The sequence below is a fragment of the Oryza brachyantha genome, chromosome 10 (assembly GCF_000231095.2).
Source record: "Oryza brachyantha chromosome 10, ObraRS2, whole genome shotgun sequence".
NCBI lineage: Eukaryota > Viridiplantae > Streptophyta > Magnoliopsida > Poales > Poaceae > Oryza > Oryza brachyantha.
Genome location: NC_023172.2, coordinates 7283521 through 7307980, shown reverse-complemented (window position 1 = coordinate 7307980; position 24460 = coordinate 7283521). Strand labels below are relative to the sequence as shown.

General features: G+C 46.1%; 1 protein-coding gene across 1 annotated transcript; it reads left to right on the top strand.

Moving 5' to 3' along the window:
* Window positions 1-15651: 15651 nt before the first annotated feature.
* Window positions 15652-22911, top strand: LOC102707063 (probable mixed-linked glucan synthase 7). Its single transcript, XM_040527977.1, has 2 exons — window positions 15652-15827; window positions 20556-22911. Exons 1-2 carry the CDS (start codon window positions 15652-15654, stop codon window positions 22909-22911), a joined length of 2532 nt encoding a protein of 843 aa, XP_040383911.1.
* The last annotated feature ends 1549 nt before the right edge of the window (window positions 22912-24460 follow it).

The following is a 24460-nucleotide window of genomic DNA, read 5'->3' as shown; positions in this document are numbered from 1 at the left end:
TATTTCAGGCTGCACCCCAGCATTACACCATGGCTTTGATGTTTAGCGGTGGAGGTATGCCATGCATCCAGGGGATGCCCATGGCCATAGTCACTTAAAGAGGCCATAGACTATGGAGACGAAAATGTTTTGTGGTAGGGATGGGAGTATTCGGTGTGAAGGATGAGAGCGATTGGAGGCAAAGAGAGACGATGGGAGCAAAGCATGAACAAGTGAAAGCCAAGAACTAGAACGAGAACAAGGGCATGCACGTGTGGGTGATTTGGGGACGATTTGACGGAGAGAGAGAGAGAAAAGGAGGAAAACAAAGAGTTAATGAGAGATAGAAGGGACAATCAGTATAAATGGATTGTCATGAGATTTACTTGGTCGAAAAATGTGTCTACTGGTGGATTGTCGTGAGATTTACTTGGTCGAAAAATGTGACTACTAGTGCTAGTAGTTTTTGACCAGTGAAGTTGTGTCTCTATTGGGCCAAAACGTATCGTTGCTCACAGCCAAGGTGAGGTGCGTTTTGAGCAAGTCTGTTGTAGATCATTGGAAAATTCCTAGTATGCTGTAATGGTAAAAATACAATAAAATCATTTTTCTTTCCTAATTTGGGTACCAACAGTATGCTCTTAAAAAGAGTCAATTGTTGATCCTCTATTGAGGATGCAGGTACTAAATATATGAAAATGACCATGATTAATTCCTTAATCCATGGGTGTTGTATAATTTGTTTCCAAGTTTAACGCATCCTCAGTCGATGCCTCGCCGCACTGGGCCAAGAACCGATTGACGTGTTCGATGATGGAGATGCCATTTTGCCTTGAAAACTTAGAAAAATTTGGCACCCTATACCGGTGTAGTAACGACACCCTTTCAAACCATTCGGGGTATGGGCGCCAATACATCATTGTTTGTTTCTTGGGCCTCAAGCCGAAGTGTTCCCGCACAACCTCCGCTATACAGTCAGTCCAGTCCTCGTCCCTGAATTGCCCCCCGCGCAGGATTAGGTTGGCAAGGTGGATTTTCATACATTGGCTCTTTCCTGTGTGGCTACGCTGGTGGTGGCCGGTATTGGGCGCCGACATTATGGTAGGGCTCGGCTTGCCGAGCATACCTTGGCAGTGTTTGCTCCTGGGAAGGCTGCATGGGCCTCTCTAAGGACCTTTCTGGTTCAAACCGGGGATGCTCCACTATCGGCTCCTCGTCTCTTAGACGATCTCTCATGTCTCTGTGGAACCGATACCGACGGCCTCTCCCCTCTCGGGAAGTATGTGGGCCCCCTCTATGACTCTTGGTCTAGAGTGCCATCGGCTACCTGCCTGATTAAACCAGAAAGCGTATTAATCCGTACCCTCAGCTGGTTGATCAAAGCATGATGAACAGCTGAATCGACCATGTCTTGTAGATTCAGCTGGTTATCTGGGGGTGGATTGTTGGACTGCCAAGATTTCTGGACTGGGCTGCCCCTGGTCATGCTAAACAACTACAGGCACAACTTCTAATAGCTCTCCATATGCTGCACTAGGGCCTTCTGTTCGTCGGTTAGCTTGTCGAGAGAGACAGGCAAGATGTTGTCGGAGATGACGTCCTTGGCGGCCATCTTCCCTGTCCTATGTGCTTGGATGAGTGACTGGCTTCTAGTTGAATTTGAGTCTTCTTAGCACTGTGTTCCATAGGGCATGCGAAAAATATGTTGACGCTGAAAATAACAACAATGTGTCACACACGTAGGCCTGGGAGTTAATCTAGGACCACTCCAGTATATGACTTAATTCTTAGATTTACTAGGTGTGTTAGTTAGTTTGATCCTGTAACTGATAAGATATAATATGGAGAAAACCGGTTAAACCCAAAATCGCTATTGGCCGGATAGCCGATACCGTTTCAACACCCTAGCTGATGAACTAAACGATTAGCTTTAGAGGAATTTCATGATAGTGGATAATAATATCCTCAACCGACAAAACTAAAAGTAAGATAATCACCAAATAGATCGATCAACCAGTTAATCTCAAGAAATTAGACCTAAACAAGATAGTCTCGAGATTAACATGCCGATCGCACCAATTTAGTGCTTATCGCACGGACAGTCAGCAGCCGATAGAGGGCTAAATGTGGAATTACTAGTATAGAACAATAATAACAAAACATATACATATTCACGCTAGACCTAGAAGATCAGACCTAACCAAGACAGTTCAGACCTAAACGTGATCATGCACAAAATCAGTAAAGTACTGCAATACATGAGCGATCGGATATTAGACCAACGTAGCCTGCCAATTTACTTATTAATCTTACCCGATCAGATGTGTCCCTATAACCAGATCAAACCAAACATGCATAGATCGAACTTAACTAGGATAGTATGCAACCGAGCATGATATAACTATAGGAAACATGAAGATCAATGAGTTTAATAAATAAACCAACAAACTACTTAGGGTAATGCTGGCTAGAACTCCAGCGATAAGCCCTCACGAGCACTCAATCCGGTCTGATGATATAAACTCACCCAACTAGATTGATTGGGCTAAACCAAGACAGAATCTATTTGAACAAGCTCATATTAATAGATCGAACAAAGGAACTCGCGGGGACTTGATCGAGATCTACAACCACTCCAAACTATAAACAGATCAAAGCAATAATAGAACTCAAAGCGCTGATTAGCTAGGCAGGAGATCGAACTTAATCGAGACAGTCCTGTTCTAGCCAATCGACGGGTTTGAGAAACTTGAACTTACATTGCGAAGCTGACAAACCTTACGTCGAGAGCTCAAGCAGTCGGGAAGTTGGCGATGGACCGAAGTTGTGTGTTTGATCTGCTTGATGATTTACGTACAATGACCCCAGGCACACATATTTATACCCTCAGGATTTAACTAATCTAACCGGATAACGATCCATACTAACAACTAACATATTACATCCAGACTCTAATTAGATATAAAATCCGAAAAAAAACTCTAAGATAAGAGTTAACTAATTTACATGGACTCTTGATTAATATTGAATCTATCTCTAACTTTCGGGCCCAATCGGGCTCCACTCCCTGTCTGATTCAAATTCTATTGGCTGGACTTGTACTGTATTCAATCTCTCCTCCCAGCCGATTCTATCTTCTCTTGTCCGACTTTAATCCCTAACAGCGATTTGCCAAAATCTAGCATTAACACAAAGATGCCATATAAGGTACAATAGTGTAATTACAATAGTGTTAAATTTATAATTACAATTTAACACTATTGTAATTATAAATTGTAATTTCTAAATTTAAATCACATATTCCACTAGTGAGTATAGTAAAATTAAATCTCATCGGCTGGATTAGGCCCAATGGATGGCTCTGATCCATTTAAGGTATACTAAAAAATCCCTCATATAACAGCTAGTGTGTAACATGCTGCTGCCTCTAAAATCCACATTAGTCCACTCTACAACACTGAGCACTTACACTTTCGTCCTCGTTTTCGGTAAAATGGTTAACCCAAGGATACTATGGTTGGAGCACCAGGGCTTATAAGCAGGCTCGCACCCATATAAACTTCCAAGGTGGTACTAAACCACTGCTACATATCCATATCAATTTCTAGGCCACATGGGCCTAAACCACACTTACTACCCGGCTTCAAATGAGTTGGGGTGTCACATTCACCCCCCTTAAGGGTTGACGATCTAGTAGCTCATCAATTACACGGCAGAGGCTCAAAACCCCCTCCAGTGCATACCATGGCCTGAAGCACATACATCTTACAACGAAGGTTTATGCTATCATCTCACTTACACTTTCGTTCTCACTTCATGTAAAAGGGTTAATCTAGAGGGATACCATCGTTGGCACATACATCATACAACGAAGGTTTATGCTATGATCTCACTTACACTTTCGTTCTCACTTCATGTAAAAGGGTTAACTCAGAGGGATACCATGGTTAGTGCATCGAGGCATATAAGCATGCTCTCACCCACCTAAACTTTCGAGGTGGTACTAAACCACCAGCACTACACATCCACTTCTAGCCCACATGGGACTAAACAACACTATGTAAGCTTCAAATAGGCTGGGATGTTACATTGGAACCCCCCCTTAAGTGCCAGCTCACAGTTTACACAACAAAGGCCTAGAACCGCCTCCAGTGCAGACCATGGCCCACATCACATGCATCATACAGCGGAGGTTAATACTCACATACAACTGTAACACTTTGCCTCCAAAATCTGCATTATTATGTTCTACACATTGAGCGGACCCACATTCGTATAGTATCCCACTTACAATTTCATTCTCACTTGCGTAAAAGGGTTAACCGAAGATATCATGGTTAGAGAACCAAGGCTTATAAGCATGTTCTTGCCCACCTAAACTTCCAAGGTGAAGCAACCTTCTTGTTCCCATCTTTCTGAAAAGCACATGTTACAGAACCAACTCCTACATGTTAGAAGTACACTGGAGTGATCTTAACTAAAAATCTCCTTTGGCGAAGATTAGGTAACCTTTTATTATTAAAACAAATATTGACTTGAAAGAAATAATTTAAAGTCCTATCAAATTATCTTAGTCTTATTACTATTAATTGTTACATATGAAGACCTATGTAGCAGAAGCTATGAAATCTTCAACATAGAATAGGCATCTTGCGATAAGCTTTGAAAAGACCATTGCATTGCCCGTTCTATAATTTATGAGTGCCCTAGACGAAGTCGGAACAATGGGCCCTTTAGGCCGAATATTTTTTACTTGTAATACATAATACATAACCATTTATCCTTTAAACTGACACCAATAAATGTAAAACATCACTAGCTAACATGATGCACATGCACCATTTACTAACTCTTATTAACTGTTAAGAGTTAACTTGCAATATTGTCTATATTCTCGTTTTTGATAAATAATATTGATACTAAATTGAAAAATAAAATAAAGAACAGTAATGAAAAAATAAAAAATATTTATGACTAAAAATTTTCTATTTGTGTTCTTAGCAATTAAAAGACAATACTAGAAAAATAAACTATAATATGAGCACATTTAAATCAAACATAATATTAAATTTTATAATTCAAAATTTGCCTGAGCTAAAAAGTCAAGTAATGATAGAGCTACTAGCCTTAACCAATAGTTTATCATCAGCCCCCATCTCTTCGCTTACGCTTTTGCTTATAAGCCAAAATTGAATTTTCAAACATAAATTAGGAGTTGATTTTGGTGGTTTTCACCGAAGTTTCTTTTCCAGCCTTAGTTTTTAGGTCGCTAAGAATACAACTACGAATTGTTATTCACAAAATATAAATATTTAGATTGGTTTTTTTCATTAAACACACAAAAAATCTCCCCATAATTTATTTTTTTTAAAAGAACATATAAAAAAATCACCACATAAGCATATAAATATAAGTTTGATTAGGTCTCCTCCCAGCTATGGCCCTAGGTGGTCGCACCTCTCTAGTCCTTCAGCCGGCCTTGGTATCACACATTGAAAATGAGCTTAAGTGGCTTCGGTCGCTTTGGTCCAGTATGTCATGCTATGCTGCCAGCATGGTTATGTTCTTTTAGGGCTCGTTTGAATCATATGAATAAAAAAACGGAGGAATAAAAAACATAGAATTCTGACATGAATGTAAGTGTAAAACAGAAGATTGCAACACATAAAAAAATATAGGAATGGCCATTTGATTGGATCACATGAAAAACACGGGAATTTAAAGAGAGATAAAGACTCAAAGGATTTTTTTCCATGAGGTTCTACCTCTTGTTAAATTTTCTCCAAAACTTGTATGGGAAGAGGCATTCCATAGAAATTTCATAGGATTTTATAGGGTTCATTCCTTGATTCAAAGGGCTTTGTAGGAAAAGTTTCTGAAATCCTCTAAAATTACTATGAATTTCCTTTGAATCAAATGGGGCCTTATAGATGAAGGACGAAAGATGAAAGATTGTCTGATTTTGTGACAGATATTTAATGGTATAAACGACAGAATTGACTATTACAAAGTTGAAAATCTACTTTATAAATGCGATATGATTAACTTCACCATAAAAACTTTTTTAAAAATCAACTAAAATAACGCAGCCAATGTATTTCTTATGTTTTCTGCTATTACAGAAACGAGAGGACAAAATGAAGTCACCAAGCAAACCTCCGACAATGAAAGAGACTAGTATACAGAAGCTCCAAGACGAAACAAAAGAACGCAAGGCTATTCCCATGTATGGGGTGTGCATCCACAGACCGAAAGAGGTGATGTGTCATGCATGGGCCACTGAATCAACTGATTCTGGATTATTGTGGATTTGTCTGTGAACCTAGATGTAGAATTACACCCATCACAAAGTTACACTATTCTCCGTTATACTCTTACATGGTGCCAGCGCCAGTTCTGTCACTACTGACGACCCTTTTGTTTATGGATCTGATTGTCTGGCTTTTCCCCAAGCAGCATATTTGCAAAAGAAAAATAATTTATAAATAAAATTTTTATATATGCCATCCTAGAAATTGAGAAGCCAAGGCTAGGAAATAAATTATGGTGAAAAAAAATCTTAAAATCAATATTAAATTTAAGGTTAAAAAATTCAAATTTTAGCTTATAAACATAAGCAAAACCGAAAAGATGGGTCAGGTTGTAATCTCCAAATGGCTCCACCTATTTTGCTCACAATGTATCCAGAGGAACCTTGAGATCCGCCAAATTACTCGCATATTATTCTTATAGTCTCATTGTAAGATCATAGTCATGATCAATATTTTATGATTAACAATTGGTTTGTAAATTGATTTATTAATAGAAATTGGATTAGGTAGATTTAAGATATTGGTGTGAGTGTGCGTAAACAGTGTGGGTGAGGTTGCGATATCTATACCTAGAAACGGTTGGTTTATCTAATGTGTGCAGGTGGCTTAAGGTCAACTATGGTCAATGGCAAGGACTATGACTAGGTTCAGGGAGGAACTGAAGTCTAGATGATCGGGATGCCATTCGACATGGTTGGACTAGAGTCATGATTTTTGGAAGTCAACATCAATTGACAGTGGGATTGTGACTAGGCATAGGGAGGAGCTGAGGTGCGGAAGATCGAGGATATCGAGTAACGATGTTGAATACGATGTAACACAGGTGGAGGAATACCGTGTAGGGATGGATTTGTAGCATGGTTGTATTTGGAGACTTGTAATGAGTTTGGAAATAGACGTGTTTCAGTTCTACTAGGACTATGAGTTGTACACCTACTAGGACTAGTAGTCCTATTGCTAATTGGTGAGGGAGTTTATGGTATAAAACTATAAATAGATGAGGGGTTGAGGCCCTAGATAGATAACCTTTGTATAACTTATGGAAGAGCAAAAAATAGGGTTTTAGAAGAGTGCTTTCTATGTACTTTGTGAACATAACTTAAGACATAAAGTTTATCTACTTCTAATGTATCTTTGGGTTGTGTTTTTGGCGGCGAGGCAACGATGACTTCACCAGGTCAGAGGGTTCTTTTTATTTCCCCTAAAAGATTTAGTTGATTGGTTTCTATACCATTCAATCCCCTCTGGTAGGCTTGGATCCTACAAGTGGTATCATAGCCTCGTTTTCATCTTATTTGGATTTTATTTGATCTTCGGTTGCCATGGCCAATAAATATTTAACTAAGCTACATGTGTTTGATGGTATTAATTTCCCCTATTGGTGCAAAAACATGAAAGCTTATATTATGGCTAAGAATTATGATATTTGGTTAAAAGCTGAAATCCCTATGGAAATCATAATCAGATTAATACTGCTGCTCAAAAAACTGAATTTGAAAATAATTGCAAGAGTCGCAATATTTTACTTAATGGAATACCTCGTTCAGATTTCAATCGTGTTTCTCATCTTGAAACAGGGAATGGGAGTTGGATAGCCCTAAAAGATTTTTGTCAAGGGACTTCGCAAAGATGTTTTTAAAAAGGATTACATGAAATCTGGAGAGTCCTTGGATGATTATCTTGCTCGTTTCAATAAACTTTTAAGGAATGTTGGATCCGTTGATGTTTCTTTTGAAACAAATTATTCTCAATCTAAAGTTTCTCGACACTTTTTAAATGGTCTTGACATGTCTATTTGGGAGATGAAAGTTACATTTATTCTGGAGTCTGTGGACATGTATGTTTTGACTTTAGGTTCACTTTACACTAAACTCAAAACTCATGAGATGAATATTTTATCTTGTAAGGTTGAGTCTAAGCCTAGTCCCTTGGGTTCTCATTCATCCTATATTGATAATGGCTCTCCTTCATCGGCACTTAATGTTTTTTCTGCTTTTAACACCATGTTCAGTGATCAACTTAAGCAGCTCGAGGAGGAGGACTTGGTCGTACTTATTAACAAGTTATCTCGAGCTATGAATAATGTCAGGGTCAAAAAAAGACGAGGTCTAGTTCGTTGCTCTCCACATGCATAGCAACAAGATCAGATGTCATCTAGCTCTTTGCATGCAAAGCAACAAACTCGTCCTCCTCTTTTTCTAAACCTTACATTATTCATAGCTCGAGACAAAGCAGACATTGTATGTTTTGAGTTTAGTGTAAAATGAATCTAAAGTCAAAGCAGACATGTCCACAGACTTCTAAATAGATGTAACTTTTATCTTCCAAATAGACATGTCAAGACCATTTAAAAAGTGTCGAGAAACTTTAGATTGAGAATAGTTTATTTCAAAAGAAGCATCAAAAGATCTAAGATTGCTTAAAACTTTATTGAAACAAGCAAGATAATAATCCAAGTACTCTCTAGATTTAATCTCAAATATCATGTAATCATTTTTAAAAACATCTTTGTGAAGTTCCTTGGTATTGCAAATATCATGTAATCCTTTTTAATCTCAAATGTTTAGGGCTATCTAAATCTCACTCGTAGTTTCAAGATTAGAAACATGATTGAAATCTAAACGAGATATTCCATTAAGTAAAATATTGCGAGCTTTGCAATTATTTTCAAATTCAGTTTTTCGAGCAATAGTATTAATCTGATTAGGAATTTTATAGGGATTTTCAACGTTTAGCCAAATATCATAATCCTTAATCATAATACAAGTTTCCATCTTTTTCACCTATAGGGAAAATCAATACAATTAAACACATGTGGCTTAGTTGAAAATTTATTGGTCGTGGCAACTAAAGATCAAATAAAATCCAAACGAGATGCAAACGAGACTTTGATACCACTTATAGGATCGAAACACAAGTACCAAGCCTACTGGAGGGGATGGAATGGTGCGAAATCAACTAAATCCTTTTAGGGGAAATAAAAAGAACACTCTAACCTGGTGAAGTCGCCGTTGCCTCGCCGCAAAAAACACAACCGAAAGATACATTAGAAGTAGATTAACTTTATTGTCTCAAGTTGTGTTTAAGAATTGCATACAAAGCACTCCTCTAAAACCCTATTTTTCTCTCTTTCACATGTTATACGAAGGTTCTCTATCAATGGCCTCAACCCTTCATCTATTTATACCAAAAACACCCTAACCAATTAGGAGTAGGACTCCTAGTCCCAGTAGGAGTACTGTCACGCCCAGAAATTTACACCAAATTTCTGAACAATAGCATGTATTAAATCTCGGTCCAGGCATCAGCCCGAGTACACACTATGACAAATTAATACACAGTTCCACGACTTAAAAACAAATAAAAACAATTATCTATCGAAATGCAGCGGAAAAGGAAAACAAACTAAACCATCTAATCTCCAGCTTCAGCTGGTGAAGACGGCTCCACACCACAGGCACTCTCGACGGCGGACTGAACCTTACTTCAACCTTCGGAACAACCTTCTTCTGACACAGGCTCTGGCACTTGCTCTGGTGGGGGAAAAAATTAAGCAAGGCTGAGTACAAACCACCGTACTCAACAAGTAACACCTAAGAGAGGAAGAATAGTGAATGCAATAGGGTATCAAGGAGTAGGCCAAGGTTAAATTGCACAAAAGCTGCAGTAATTTAGCAAAACAGTAAATAAAATAGACTGAAATAAAAGTAAAGTAAACATTTAAAATAAACAGCCACTGTCCAACGTTACACCACGTTGCAACAGGCCCAAACCACTGTCGAACGTTACACCACGTAGCGACGGGGTCCACCCTCTGCCCAACGTTAAACCACGTTGCGACAGACCCAAACCACTGCCAACGTTACACCACATCGCGCAGGGTCAAACCAATTCCAAGATTTGTAAAATTATTAAAGGGGTTCAACTAATCCCAGTGAGTCTGTCAGTTCGCCCAATAACCGCGGGCACGGCTATTCGAATAGTTTTACTCTGCAGAGGTGTACAACTTTACCCACAAGACATGGCTGCCAAGCATGTTACCATGCCCCAATGTATCACCACGATACCTCAGTATGGAAACCATGATAAGACCTTTCACCTAGTCCTCCCTAGACAATCGCACCACACTTCAGGTTTCACCCCCTCCTTTACACCAAGTCGGGCAGTCCCCTCTTGTGCCTTGGTAGATCCGGAAGCAGGAGAAGCTTTCGTTACACCACGATTGCCCGTCCATACTCCATCACGCCTACCCTTGCCTGGGTACGTCGAATAGGGACAAGCTAGATTACGAGTCTCACCGTTGCCCATTCTGGCTTGTGGTTAGTACGTGTAAGACCTTCAGGGTTTCCTGAGAACCGGTCCTTAATTGCCATGGGCACGACTCTCAAAACCATGCACCCACAGCCCACCATAAGCAATATTTTAGTTCTATTAATCCATATCGGGAAATGAATAATGATAACACCCATTGAAGGTCTATCAAAGTTTAATCAATAATCAAAATAATAATTGGTGAGCTAGTTGAACTAAGCATGGCTAAGCATTGATTAACCCTAATTCTAGTCAAATTAACCCTGGGATGACAATAAGAATGAATGGGAATCAACGGATATATTGGTAAATGCCCAATAGATAAATAAAGTAAATACATTTGAATACAATGCATGTTTGAATGTAAAAGCGGGGGATTTTATAAACATAGGTTCAATATGATCAAAGAAGGGTGCCACTTGCCTTGCTTAGACCCACGAGGAACTTCGGCGACGACTTCGAGAACGAACGGCGCTGCGACGGGGTCAAAACCTACGACAAACAAGGCAAAACAAACAAAACAGGCTATAAAACTACTGAAACAGAGAAAGAAACTATTTTTAATGGATTCTTGGCATTTTTATGGATTTAATGAAACTTGAATGGACCTAAACGGAGACTAGATGAATTACTTATGAATTTTAGAAGTTCTCTGGTTTTTTAGCTAAACAGAAAAGTCCTAAATCAATTATTGCGCAATTAATGGGGCTGCTGACGTCACCGAGGAGAGAGGAGGCTGACGGCTGACAGGTGGGGACCACCTGTCAGTGGGAGAGAGGGGAAGTGGGCGGCTGACACGCGGGCCCGGGGAGGAGAGAGAGGAAGGGAGGGCGCGGCGGCGGCTGACGGGTGGGACCCGTCGGTCGGCGACCGTGGAACAGAGAGGAGAGGAGCGGGGTCCGGCCGGGAGAGGGAGAGGGGTGGCAACGCCCGGGCGGCGGAGGACGGCGACCGGCGGAGGACGGCGCTCGGCGACGAGCGGCGTGAACTGGCGGGCGGCGGCGGAGACGGCGACGGCAGCCGGGAAGCGGGAATGTCGGCGGTGCGAGCAGCGGCGGCGGGAGCGGCGGAGACGGCAAGGGCTGAGGAGAAAGGGGAGGTGGCGGTGGCGACTGAGAAGGTGGCGATGGCAAAGGTGGTGACGAGAACGGCGACGACGAGTCGGCGCGGAGGAGGCGGAGACCGCGACGGGGTGGCGCGGCTCAGAGCGGCGACGAGCGGCGGGAGGGAAAGACGGTGACGGACGCCAGCAGCGGGGCTTGGCGACCGTGCGACGACGGTGACGAAGGGCGGAGATGAAGGTGGTGGTGGGCGGAGGGGCGACGGCGACGCAAAGATGACGATTGCGACGAAGTGGGGAACGGCGGCGTGGAGACACGGCCGAGAGGGAGAGGGATCGGGGCGGCGCGGCGGTGAGTCAGCCAGCAGCGCGGCGGGCGGAGGAGCTCAGCGACGACGTCGCGAGGGAGAGGGGGATGAGATGCGGCGTTCAGCCGGGGAGGCGGCGTCGGCGCAGCAACGACGGCGTCGGCGACGACGTCGGGCGGCGACCAGCGGGCGGCGACGACGGCGCGACGACGGCGCGACGACGACGACCGGCGTCCGACGACAGCGCGTGGCGCGCGACCGAGCGCGGCGCACGGCGACCAGCGGCACGGCAACGGCGGGCGGACGCGGGAAGCGGCCATGCGGGAAGGCGCGGGTGGCGCGAGGACAGCGTGACGACGGCGGAGCTGGGCGACGGTCTGGCAGGGGCTGCCGGCGACCGGCGGAATCCGACGACGACCGCGCGGGGTGAGCTCGGAGGCGATGATGGAGGGAACGGGAGAGGGAGAGGGGAAACGCTCACCGGCAGCGACAAAGAAGGCGGTGCGTCGGCGAGGGCGAGGCGGAGGTGATGACGCAAACGCGTGGCGGCTGGCGACGCGCGGTGACGAGATCGGCCGACGGCGTCGAGACGATGAGCACGGCGGCGGGAGGGACGAAGGGGCGGCGACGACGCTCGGGTGCACACCGGCAGCGACGGAGGCCGGCGGGAGATCAGCGAAGACGAGGCGGCGGTGGTGACGCGGGTGGGCGGCGACGTCCGACGGCCGACAAGAAGATCGGCGGCTGACGGCGACGGTGGGGAGCGTCGGGCGGAGAGGGGGAAAGTGGCGGCGGGGCAGCGGCACGGGGATTTTATATGGTGGCGGCGCCGGCTAGGGCGGAGCGGCCGGTGGAGACCGAGTCGACGACGCGGCGAACTCGGCGGCGACGGTTGCGGCGGTGGTTGCAGCGGCGGCGCGGCGTCCGGAGGAGTTGGGCGGAGGCGGAGTCGGCTGGCACGGCACGGCGCGGGCTGGCGCGGACGAAGCTTGGTCGCTGACAGGCGGGGCCCGCCTGTCAGTGGCGCAAGGGAGGCGAGGCGGACTTCGCGGCGGCGCGGGCGCGGACGCGCGAGCGGGTGAGCTGGGCCGAGGCGGCCCAGCCGGGAGGAGGCGCGCGCGTGCGCGGGGACGGAGCGGAAGGCCGGCTCGGCTGGGCCGGCCGGGCGGGGGAAGGGGGGCCGGCTCGGCTGGGCCTGCCCGGGAAGGAGGAGAGGAAAAAGAAAAGGAAGGGAGGAAAATTGGACTTCGGCCCAATTTGAGAAGGAAGGGAAAAAGAAAGGAAAAAGGAGGGAAAAAGGAAAACCCCACTTTTGCTGAATTTTAAATTATTTTGTTTGGCCAAATTTTATACTTCTGCAATTTAAATTTAAATCCTGTTAGTCGATTTGCGAGCCTCGATTTAATTGAATTAATTCCTTTTAGAGGGATTTTTCCTGAGTTAATTAAGCCAATTGTTATTTACGAATTTCTTTTTACGAATTAGGCTTAGGATAAAACTCCGGGCGTGACAAGTACAACTCTTAATCCTATTAGAACTCTCTCACCAAGTAGGAGCAGGAGTACCCGTCCTAGTAGATGTAGAACTCCTAGTCCTAGTGGAACTAAAATACATCTATTTCCAAACCCATTACAAATCTCCAAATACGACGACGCTAGAAATCCATCCCCACACGGTTTTCCATAACCATGTGCCACCTAGTATTCAGCATCGTCAACAGGCATCCTCGATCGTCCGGACCTCAGCTCCTCCCTGAGCCTAGTCACAATCCCACCATTGACCAATGTTGACTTTCAAGAATCACAACTCTAGGCCAACCATATCACATGACATTATAATCATCCAAACCTCGGTTTCTCCCTAAACCTAATCATAGCACTTGCCATTGATCACAGTTGACCTCAAGTCACTTGCAGAGATAAACCATTCGTTTCTAGGCATAAATATCGCAACCTGGACCACATTAGTCACACACATTCAGACCAATATCTTAAATATTTCTGAACCAATTTCTATTAATAAATTAATTTGCAAGCTAATTATTTATCATATAATATTGATCGTGACTATGATCTTACAATCTCCCCCTTGATAAACACATTTGCAACAACTGCAAAATGTAAATTAGTTTTTGAAAAATAAAAGAAAATAAATATGTTAAAAAACACAAAATCAACTATTTTAAAAATCGAAGCTATTTTTGTTTCTTCCTCTTTCAAGATGCATTTTGTATATTTCTCCCCTTTTGACAATGATTCTCATGAGTTTGGCCATGCCAGAAACCCAAATTAATTCACCCTTTGACAATGATTCTCATGAGTTTGGCCAAGCCAGAAGCTCAAATTAATTACTAGCCATTATAGTAGCATTTGCCGACTCATAGCTAATCTTCTCTCGATTCACTTGCCGAATTGTTTATTTCCCTATTTGGCTATTTCCATTCCGGAGTAACCTTCTCTACAACCATCACCGAGTGTTGGCACATCGCGAGCCGTGAATCACTATAACTCGTCAGAAAGCGTTTCGACGCCTCCACCGGTCAACTCGAGAAGGGTGTTTCCCTTTATTCTCTAGGTTCAACCAGATATATATATGGCATTTTTAAATTAGGAACTTAGCTACTTAAACAACCTAATCTAAACTTCGATCTCATGAAAATAGAAACTCACAGCCGTAGGGTGCTACTCCGTTCGCTGCAATGACTAGACTATATATCGTTTCACAGTTTCCCATATATAGATCATGTCATTATGTACATGCAAAATTTGCCACAATAGCACTAGAGTACGTAACCATCCTCTCCCAAACAAGATAGTCTACCGAGTTAGCACTTCGTATCTGTAGCCCATTCCAAAAAGGATTTAATTGCAACGAAATGGTTGTATATATGCTATTTTACCACAACGTCTAGAAGGAGTCCTTGGTACGTAGATCCCATCGTTTATGCAATTTGTCAATTATGTTCTTACATATTATGATGATTTTACTCGTGATTAGGCACTTTCTTGGCTAGTTTGATAATTGATGCGTTCATCTTGTTTGTTGCTATCAGCAACGGTAGTGATGATGAGTGGACAATGCGTAGGAAGTCTCTTCCGTTTCTGAAGTGGAATGTGTGAGTTTGCCAAGTCCAATTGATTGATTTTATTTTTAGATAATGAATCCAGTTGCTTGGTGGATGATGCAAAGTGGACTATATAGAAGTTAGGGTTTGCAGTTAATAGGGGGATGAAGTTTCCGCCCACCGGAAATTTTGAAGTTTTTTCCAAAAAAAAAATGTGGATGATCATTTTTTTTCAAATTCAAATGCCCATAAAGATCATTTTCTCACCAAACGCATGAACTACAAAAAAAACTATAAATGATTATTTCAGAAATTTTGGGAAATACTACTATATATTGGACCCCCCCCCCCCCCCCCCCGAAATCTGAAATTTCATGAATTTCGTTCTGAAATTGCAAACTCTTGTGGAAGTACACTTGAGTTTCATCAATTTCTTCGTGACACCAGAACCTAAAAGTTGCCACCACTTAGCCAAGAAAAAGGCAGGATATGTATGAATAAGAACCAACACGGGATAAGTGTGCGTGCATGTATGCGTGATAGGCCATTATTTCACGTATATGTAGAGAGAGCTAGTGGCACTACAGAATGCATTAGGACGTGGAACACAGCACATTCATGCCGCCGTCAGCAGGGTTGCAGGCCACCGAGAGCTTGCCGGCGGCCAAGAAGGATGCCTTTGTGGCGACAGGCGACGAGGCGTCGCCGGAGGCGGAGACGAAGCTGGCTGCCGGCGGCGAGAGGCCTCTCGTCCTGACGACTCGCATCTCTACCACTACCATCAGGCTGTACAGGTGAGTGAGTGTGCGCCGATCAAAACCATGTCTGCGGTCAATGGAAACTACATATATATGCTTCTTAGTGCATGGCCAACGCCCAACGGTAAAACTAAACTCTAACCATAAAATCTCTTTGTAGGAATCTATAGTAAATATTTAAGGTATCAAAAAAGAGAAACACTATATGCTATCGGTATAATCGATCAAGACCATCTGTTTATAGGTGTAATGTTGGTACTTATCATTTTATCAATTCTTTACAAGAGATTTTTATCTATTCAGTAGATCATATTGCGGCCTAGCATATACTCGACGACGCATCTTTCCGCACGTGTGTAAATATACGATTTTATCTATCCGAGCCTTTATTTTTTTGAACAATTATGTTTCTCCATGTTTCTACTTCCGTCAATTGAGGTGGGAGTATAAATAGATCTGAACCCTTCAATAAAATTAGATGAAGGTTCATATTTATTTCTACTTGTATATATATATATTAGATAGCGCCATAACGGGGTTCATTAAGAAAACATACTTCTCTCCATCGACATCCGCTCGATCCGCACGAGGAGAGCGGTGCCTGTATATATGCCCTGTGGCGTCTATTCTTGTTAATCAATAATCATCGTTAGCCAGCAGATGCAGTTCTCCTTTGAAAGACCACCACGGCTCAGGTCGGCGAACACATGGGGGAGGACAACCAACCGGCAAGTCGGCGATGTCGTATATATATGTATGCATCCATCCGGCCGCATGCGGTGTTTGGAGTAGCCGATCAGCTTGAGACTGCGAATACAGGTTAAGGAGAAACAAATGTGGTTCAGAAACACCATGGTACAAGGTATGAGAAGGAAGTCGCGCCAGTGGTTTTGATATCACTATGCTGTCCGATCGAATAACAACAGCAAGTGTGTAGCGGCAGGTTTTCTTTAGATCCCAATATGAATATCATCGGATGTTAGGATCATGACTAATCTAGGGATCAGTGAAGACACTGACGTGGCATCCATGACGGCATTCCCAACCCATAACACTAGATGTACCTTTTATAAACTCCACATCATCTACTCTTTCCAAACAAACACCACTACTCCATACTTCAATTTAATGCTACTTATCTCTCATAATATCTTGAATGTTGTGTAGAAACCATGTCTCATGTAAGACATGGTTTCATTCTCTTTCCTCATTTATTTACTTGCCACATCATCTTTCATCTTAGATGGCAACTTATTTAATGTTATGGACACCATCCTAGTCATTTGGTTGGGAATGCCCCTGACAGCCTTAGGAAAGGACGATACCACCTGTGCTCGGGCTTTCAGCTGTGTCGCTTAGATTAGGGGACAAAGCTCAGTCTTTAAGGGCATACACAATATAAAATAGCTTTATAAGTGATTTTAAGACGTCACCTAGATTAAGACTACATTAGTAAAAAATCTTTTATCACATAATGCAAATGCCTTTAGGAGTAGCCTCATTTTTTTTATTTCAGCCCTTAACTTTTTCTATGTTTATCCTTGTTATTTTTGAATTAATGGTGTGGGATACCTATACCCGAGGTATCCGTAGACTATACGAATGTGTACGGTCAATAGGGTACCGAATAGAGGGAGAATATATCTGTACAGTATCGGCTAGGAGTCTGGTGCGTACCGGATTGCATGTCGTGTACCCCGGACCCGGGCTGTAACCGAATTAGGATAGATCTTAGTCTTGTTAGATTATGACTCTATCATATCAGTAGCCCTTCTCCCACTATATAAGGGGTACAGGGCGCCCCCTTTGAGGGCAATAGAGATTCATCTACGCAATACAAACGCCAAGCAAGAGTAAGATATTATCTCACCACGTTGAGAGCCTGAACCTGGATAAATCATCTCCGTCTTCATCTTAACCATCAAATTCCGAACCAGATAGCCACCCTATAAGTTTATTGCTGACATCAATCGTCGATAGTTGGCGCGCCAGGTAGGGGTGCGCTATTTTTTCTTTCGATCTAAGGTTCTTTTCAGCGAAGTTCGATGGACTTCAACTCAAGCATCATGAAGAGGAAGTTCCTGCCATGCTCGACCTTCAAGTTCTGTGGCATCAGGCTTCAGACCAACTAGCTCGGTGCGCTGTTGTACACCGACTCTACCTCCTCTGACTCTGATGAAGTGGTTTGCTGGTTCGAGCCCGACAAGAAGGCATCAGGTTAGAGCTAGATCCAATCTGGGTCACACGACACTGAGATGCTCTTTCCCCGGTCAGCCGACCAGTAGCCAAGTCAAGGCGCGGAACCAATGGAGGTCGAGACCAATCTCGAGGTGGCACCGATTCCTTTGGTCGACACTTCCGAGACTCGCAGCAGCACTGGAAGCTTCGTGCCGCCCCGAGAAGTCTTCGCCGCCAACAAGCCGGTGTCACCTTCTTCCGAAGCCAAGCGGCAAGAGGAGGTGGCCCGACTAGCAGAAGAGCGCTGACCCGAGGAGGAAAAAGAACGCCAGGAGCGAGAGGAAAGGGAACGACGTGCGAGGCAATCGCATGCCGAGCACGATAGCCACCCTATAAGTTTATTACCGACATCAATCGTCGACAAACGAAGAAGCCCAACATTTTATACCAAACACCCTAAGATGCACAAACCAATATAAATTTATGTCTCCACTCTTTCAGTCAGACAGTTACCCTCTCCAGTCGCCTTACCACTTCCCTTGACCTTGCTGCCGCCTTCGCACTTTCGCTCTCAACCGACAAGGTGCCGCTCCTCCTTGCTCCTAGGCACCAACTTCCCTTCCCTATCCGACATCGGCTCTTGTGCCCCTCCCAACAAGAGCTCTCTCTGTTGGCAAGGGCTGCAGCGTGCTCTCTGTGCCCACCAAGCAGTGCAATGAGCTCCCTTTCCTCTCCCCTGGGGAAGGACGGCAACCTCCCAAGCTCTCCTATGACGTAGATCAGGTGGCATATGTCGGTCAGTTGTTTGATAATGTAGATCAGGTGTGTGTGCTAGCAAGCTCCTTGGCACCCCAACCTTCTTGTCGATGAGCTCTACAACAGTGGTGCCAGTGAGCGGCAATGACGAGTTTGACAGCGGCAGTTACTGCCTCGCTTCCCCTAGGCCAACTATAACGCACATCCAATCCAACTCAAGCTCCCAACAACGGCGAAGGTAACTCGCATGAACCCCATGAGTAGGCCCCACATATCAAGCACATTTCTCTTACGAAGATACCACAAGTTGCTCTATGAAGTCACCATCCCCCACACCTTCTCTCCTCCACGGAAGCAGCACGCCTACGTGGACTAACGAGGTCACTCACCATATAGGTGCATTGCTCATCTCCTAAGGAATTTTATAGGAAAGGATTGAATTGAATCTGATACCAAAATATAGAGATAGCCACCACACCCAAACATATATATAACTGTACATGGCAATACAACCTCTCTAATAGAACTAGTAAGGTGCTATTGCTTTTGCTGATGAGAAATAAAATTATAAAACCACAAGAGAAGACAATCACACCAGATTTAATTTTGTTATTATTTAACTAAGGGAGAAGTAAATTATTGACTCTGTTTAACTATTTCCCAATTCTAGGAATCAATCCTCAAATATTTTATACTCCCTCTAGCCCAAATTAATCATCATATAAGGTCTAGATACAAAGACCAATAATCTATTTAATTAGCATCGAAAAAGCTAGTGCTAGAGTCCCAAATCCCAAACTGCATGTATACATGCAACATCAAAATTTGCAAATCACATAAAGCTAATTGGGTAGAAGCATGTAAGCATTTAATATGTGTGTGAACCCAAGGGTTTTTCATACTACAATTAATACATACTCCTTCCATTTCATAATGTAGACAAAATTTGCTACGGGGCATCGAAAAAACGCGTAATTAGCCGGTGGACACCGTAAGATCACGAATTTGCTGGAGGGCAATACAAAAATATGGTAATTATCTATAGGGCACTCCGGCCAATTTTTTATTATTTTTAAAGTAAAAAATTCTAAAAATTACGATATTGCCCTCAGTGGCCAACCCGTTACACTGACTAGGTTCGATTGAACCAAACCCAGTCGGTCTCAGCACCACATCACACCTGAACCCTAGTCTAGAGGGCAAGTGAGCAGGCGGCGATGGCGACGAACCAGCTGCAACAAGAGCACATAACGGGTTGGCTACCGAGAACAATCTCGTCATTTTTAAAATTTTTGACTCCTAAAATAATAAAAAATTGGCCGAAGTGCCCTATAGCTAATTACCACATTTTTGTGGTGTCCTGCAGTAAATTCGTGATCTTACGGTGTCCACCGGCTAATTACACGTTTTTTCGATGCCCTGTAGCAAATTTTGCCCATAATGTAAGATGTTTGACTTTTTTGGTTGTAATGTTTAATCATTCGTGTTATTCAGAAAATCATGAAAATATAATTTATTTTGCTTGTAACTTACTTTATTATGAAAATAACTTTAAGCATGGCTTGTTATTTTTTATATTTATACTAAATTTTTAAATAAGACGAATGGTCAAATATTATAACCAAAAAACTCAAACATCTTATATTATGAAATAGAGATAGTGAATAACTCTCTACTCTTATATGATGATCAATTTGGAATAGAGAAAGTACTACCTAAGAAAGGTAAAATGAACTTGGGCCTTATACAAACTACAGTTGGATCCACATTTTTCACACCAGCGTATCACTGACGGACTAATTACATTTGCTCGTGATCATGCACACGTAGGTTCGTAATCTTTGTTCGCATCGGCATCTTCGTGCTCTTCTTCATGTGGAGAATCACCTACGCTGCTCGCCTGATCAGCTCCACCACCGACGGCGGCAACATGAGAAAGAAGGCGGCGGCGTTTCGGACGCTGTCCATCGCCGGCGAGCTCTGGTTCGCGTTCATGTGGGTGCTCGACCAGCTGCCCAAGACGATGCCGGTGCGGCGTGCCGTCGACGTGGCGGCGCTGGCCGACGAGTCACTGCTCCCGAAGATGGACGTGTTCGTCACCACCGCCGACCCCGACAAGGAGCCGCCGCTGGCCACGGCGAACACAGTGCTGTCCATTCTCGCCGCGGACTACCCCGCCGGCAAGATGACGTGCTACGTCTCCGACGACGGCGGCGCGGAGCTGACACACGAGGCTGTCGTGGAGGCGGCCCGGTTCGCGGTGCTGTGGGTGCCGTTCTGCCGGAAGCACAGCGTCGAGCCGAGGAGCCCGGAGGTGTACTTCAACGCCGGCGAGGCTGGTGCTACCAAGGGGAGGGTGGTGGCGAGGGGGAGCTACAAGGGGAGGGCGTGGCCGGAGCTGGTGCGGGACAGGAGACGGGTGCGCCGGGAGTACGAGGAGATGCGGATTCGGATCGATGCGCTGCAGGCCCGGCGCCGGTCTCCGGCGAGCGGAACACGCCTCTGGCGGCGCCACGGCACCGGCGACGACCACGCCGGAGCCGTGCAGGTACTGATCGATTCCGCTGGGCGTGGAGCACAGCTCGGCGTCGTCGAGGGGAGTAAGCTCATCGACCTCACCTCCGTCGACGGGCACCTCCCGGCGCTCGTCTACGTGCGCCGGGAGAAGCGCCGTGGCCGCGCACACCACCGGAAGGCGGGCGCCATGAACGCGCTGCTGCGCGCCTCCGCGGTGCTCTCCAACGCGCCGTTTATCCTCAACCTGGACTGCGACCACTACGTCAACAACTCGGAGGCACTCCGAGCCAGCGTCTGCTTCATGATTGAACGCGGCGGGGCCGCCGCCGGCCACGGCGCTGGCGCGGTCGCGTTCGTCCAGTTCCCGCAGCGGTTCGACGGCGTCGACCCCGCCGACCGCTACGCCAACCACAACCGCGTCTTCTTCGACTGCACCGAGCTCGGGCTTGACGGCCTCCAGGGCCCCATCTACGTCGGCACCGGCTGCCTGTTCCGCCGCGTCGCGCTGTACGGCGTCGACCCGCCGCGCTGGAGAACGCTCGGCGGTGTTGCCGTCGACGCCGCCGACCGTACCAAGTTCGGCGACTCGGCGCCGTTCCTTGCCTCGGTACAGGTGGCTCTGCACAGCGAGCCGGAGCAGAGTCACGTCGACGACGAAGACGCCATTGCCGCGGCCCGTGCGCTCGTGTCGTGCTCGTACGAGGACAGGACGGCATGGGGCGAGGACGTCGGATGGGTATATGGCACGGTGACCGAAGACGTGGCCACCGGCTTCGTCATGCACCGGCGAGGGTGGCGCTCCGCCTACTTCGCCGCCGCGCCCGACGCGTTCCGCGGCACCGCGCCGATCAACCTCGCCGACCGCCTGCAGCAGGTGCTGCGCTGGGCGGCGGGCTCCCTCGAGATCTTCTTCTCCCGCAACAACGTGCTCCTCGCCGGCGGCCGGCTGCACCCGCTGCAGCGCGTCGCGTACCTCAACACGACGGTCTACCCGTTCACGTCGCTCTTCCTGATGGCCTACTGCCTCCTCCCGGCGGTCCCGCTCATCGCTGGCTGCACACCAGACGCCGTGGAGGACATGCCGCCGACGGCCACGTACGTCGCGTTCCTCGCGGCGCTGATGCTGACGCTGGCGGCGGTCGCCGTGCTGGAGACGAGGTGGTCGGGGATCCCGCTCTGGGAGTGGTGGCGGAACGAGCAGTTCTGGATGGTCTCGGCGACGGGCGCGTACCTGGCCGCGGTGGCGCAGGTGGCGCTCAAGGTCGCGGCGGGGAAGGAGATATCGTTCAAGCTGACCACGAAGTCGTCACCGCTCGCCGGCACCGGCGCCGGCGCCGGTAAGGACGACCCGTACGCGGAGCTGTACGCGGTGAGGTGGACGGTGCTGATGGTGCCGACGTCGGCGGTGCTGGCAGTGAACGTGGCGTCTATGGCGGCGGCATGGGCGGATACGGGTGGCCGCCGGTGGTGGGACTGGGACTCTACGGCGGCGGTGGCGGCGCTCCGAGTGGCATTCAACGCGTGGGTGGTGGTGCACCTTTACCCGTTCGCACTTGGGCTGATGGGCCGCCGGAGCAAGGCGTTGAGGCCCATTCTCTTCTTGCTCGGCGTCGTCGCGTACCTTGCTGTCCGCTTCCTCTATCTCGTCTTACAATTCCATTCGGATTAAACTTTATGCCTGAAAGGCATGTTTAATTTGGCAGAAATTTCTACGTATAACACAAACATTTTGCTCGTACGGACTAATACTCCTTCCATAATTTAATAGAAGATGTTGTTGATGTTTTTTACACGTTTGTATATTCGTGTTATTCAAGCGATTTACATCAGTTCAACCCAAAAGGGGAACCACTAACCAGGCTATAGGAATTTTACCGTCCGAGCCAAGAGATTGTGAGGTAACAACACTCGGATCGAATGGCTCTGATATCAATTTGTTACAACCCAAGCGCTGGTGAGATTGGTACTACATCTCACTGTCGCTAGGTTGAACAGAGGGGAATAGAACTTGGGGAACAAAGGGGATAAAGCTTAATTCAGATTTCCCCCTTTTTATTCAATACAGTGACCACACCACAGTATTTAATCCCCACACACACTTGGCCTCTGGCCCAAGCTAACACACAAAGCCTACAGCTTGTCTACTACGCCTTCCATTACTGAATACGCCTTTCTACTTACCGCCTTCGATGCTTCTCGTGTATACTTGTGAAAACAGAGTATTGCTCTGCTTTGCTGCTACCCCTTCAGGTGTGATAGATTGGTGATGAAGCCAGCTTGCCAGTGCTCGTGGCGGAGAAGGGCATCGAGGCGTTGACAGGTAGCGCGGGGTGTGGGTGTCTGTCGGTGAGCTATGGAAGTCCGTGTCTGTTTCCACCGAATCACCTGTAGGTCTATGCAAGGAGACTCAGATTATTGTCTAGGGTTTGCCATGTTGGGTCATGTGCATGTAGTGCACTAGCACGTGTAGGACGTGAGTTGTGTCCATGAGCACGTGTAGGACGTGAGTTGTGTCCATGTGTGTGTCAGTAGGGATGGCAATATCCCTAGCAGGGCCGAGGTGGCAGGGACCGTCCCTATGGGATCGGGGGTCAGGGGACGTTTTTCCCGCGAGGATTTATGACTGGGGTCTCAAAAGTATCCGGGGAAGCAATCCCCCTATGGGGAAACAACGGTGCCCTAGTATGTGATATAAAGTTTAATATTTTGGCCCATTAGCCCAATAGCCCATTTGTACACCACATATATAAGTCAAAACTAACGAGGATAACCCTAGCTTCCTGCCTCCCAAGCCACCGCCAACACTCCAATGTCGATGTCTCCTCAACCAGGCCAACTGCAGCTAATCGCTAGACCTGCCGAACTCCCTCGCCCACCCCTAGCTAGCGACCCTGACGACCTCAGCACCCTTACCCCCTAGCTCGGCATCCCCAACTCGACGCGCTCACCATCTCTTGGCGGCAACCCCAACTTGACACGACACTCACCCGAAGACCCCAGCTCGCGCGAGGCTCAGTGGCAACACTAGCTCGCCTAGCACTCGGCGGACAACCCAGATCGGTGCCCTCACTAGGAGGCTACCTCGCTAGGGCCAACCAGCATTCGGGCCGGTTCGAAGCCGAGATCCGTTGGGTTTAGGTCCGGGCATGATTTCAACCCGACTTCAGTTTCAGGGTTGTGGCCGGGGAGAGTTGGGGTCAGTGTCGGAGTCGTTCTTG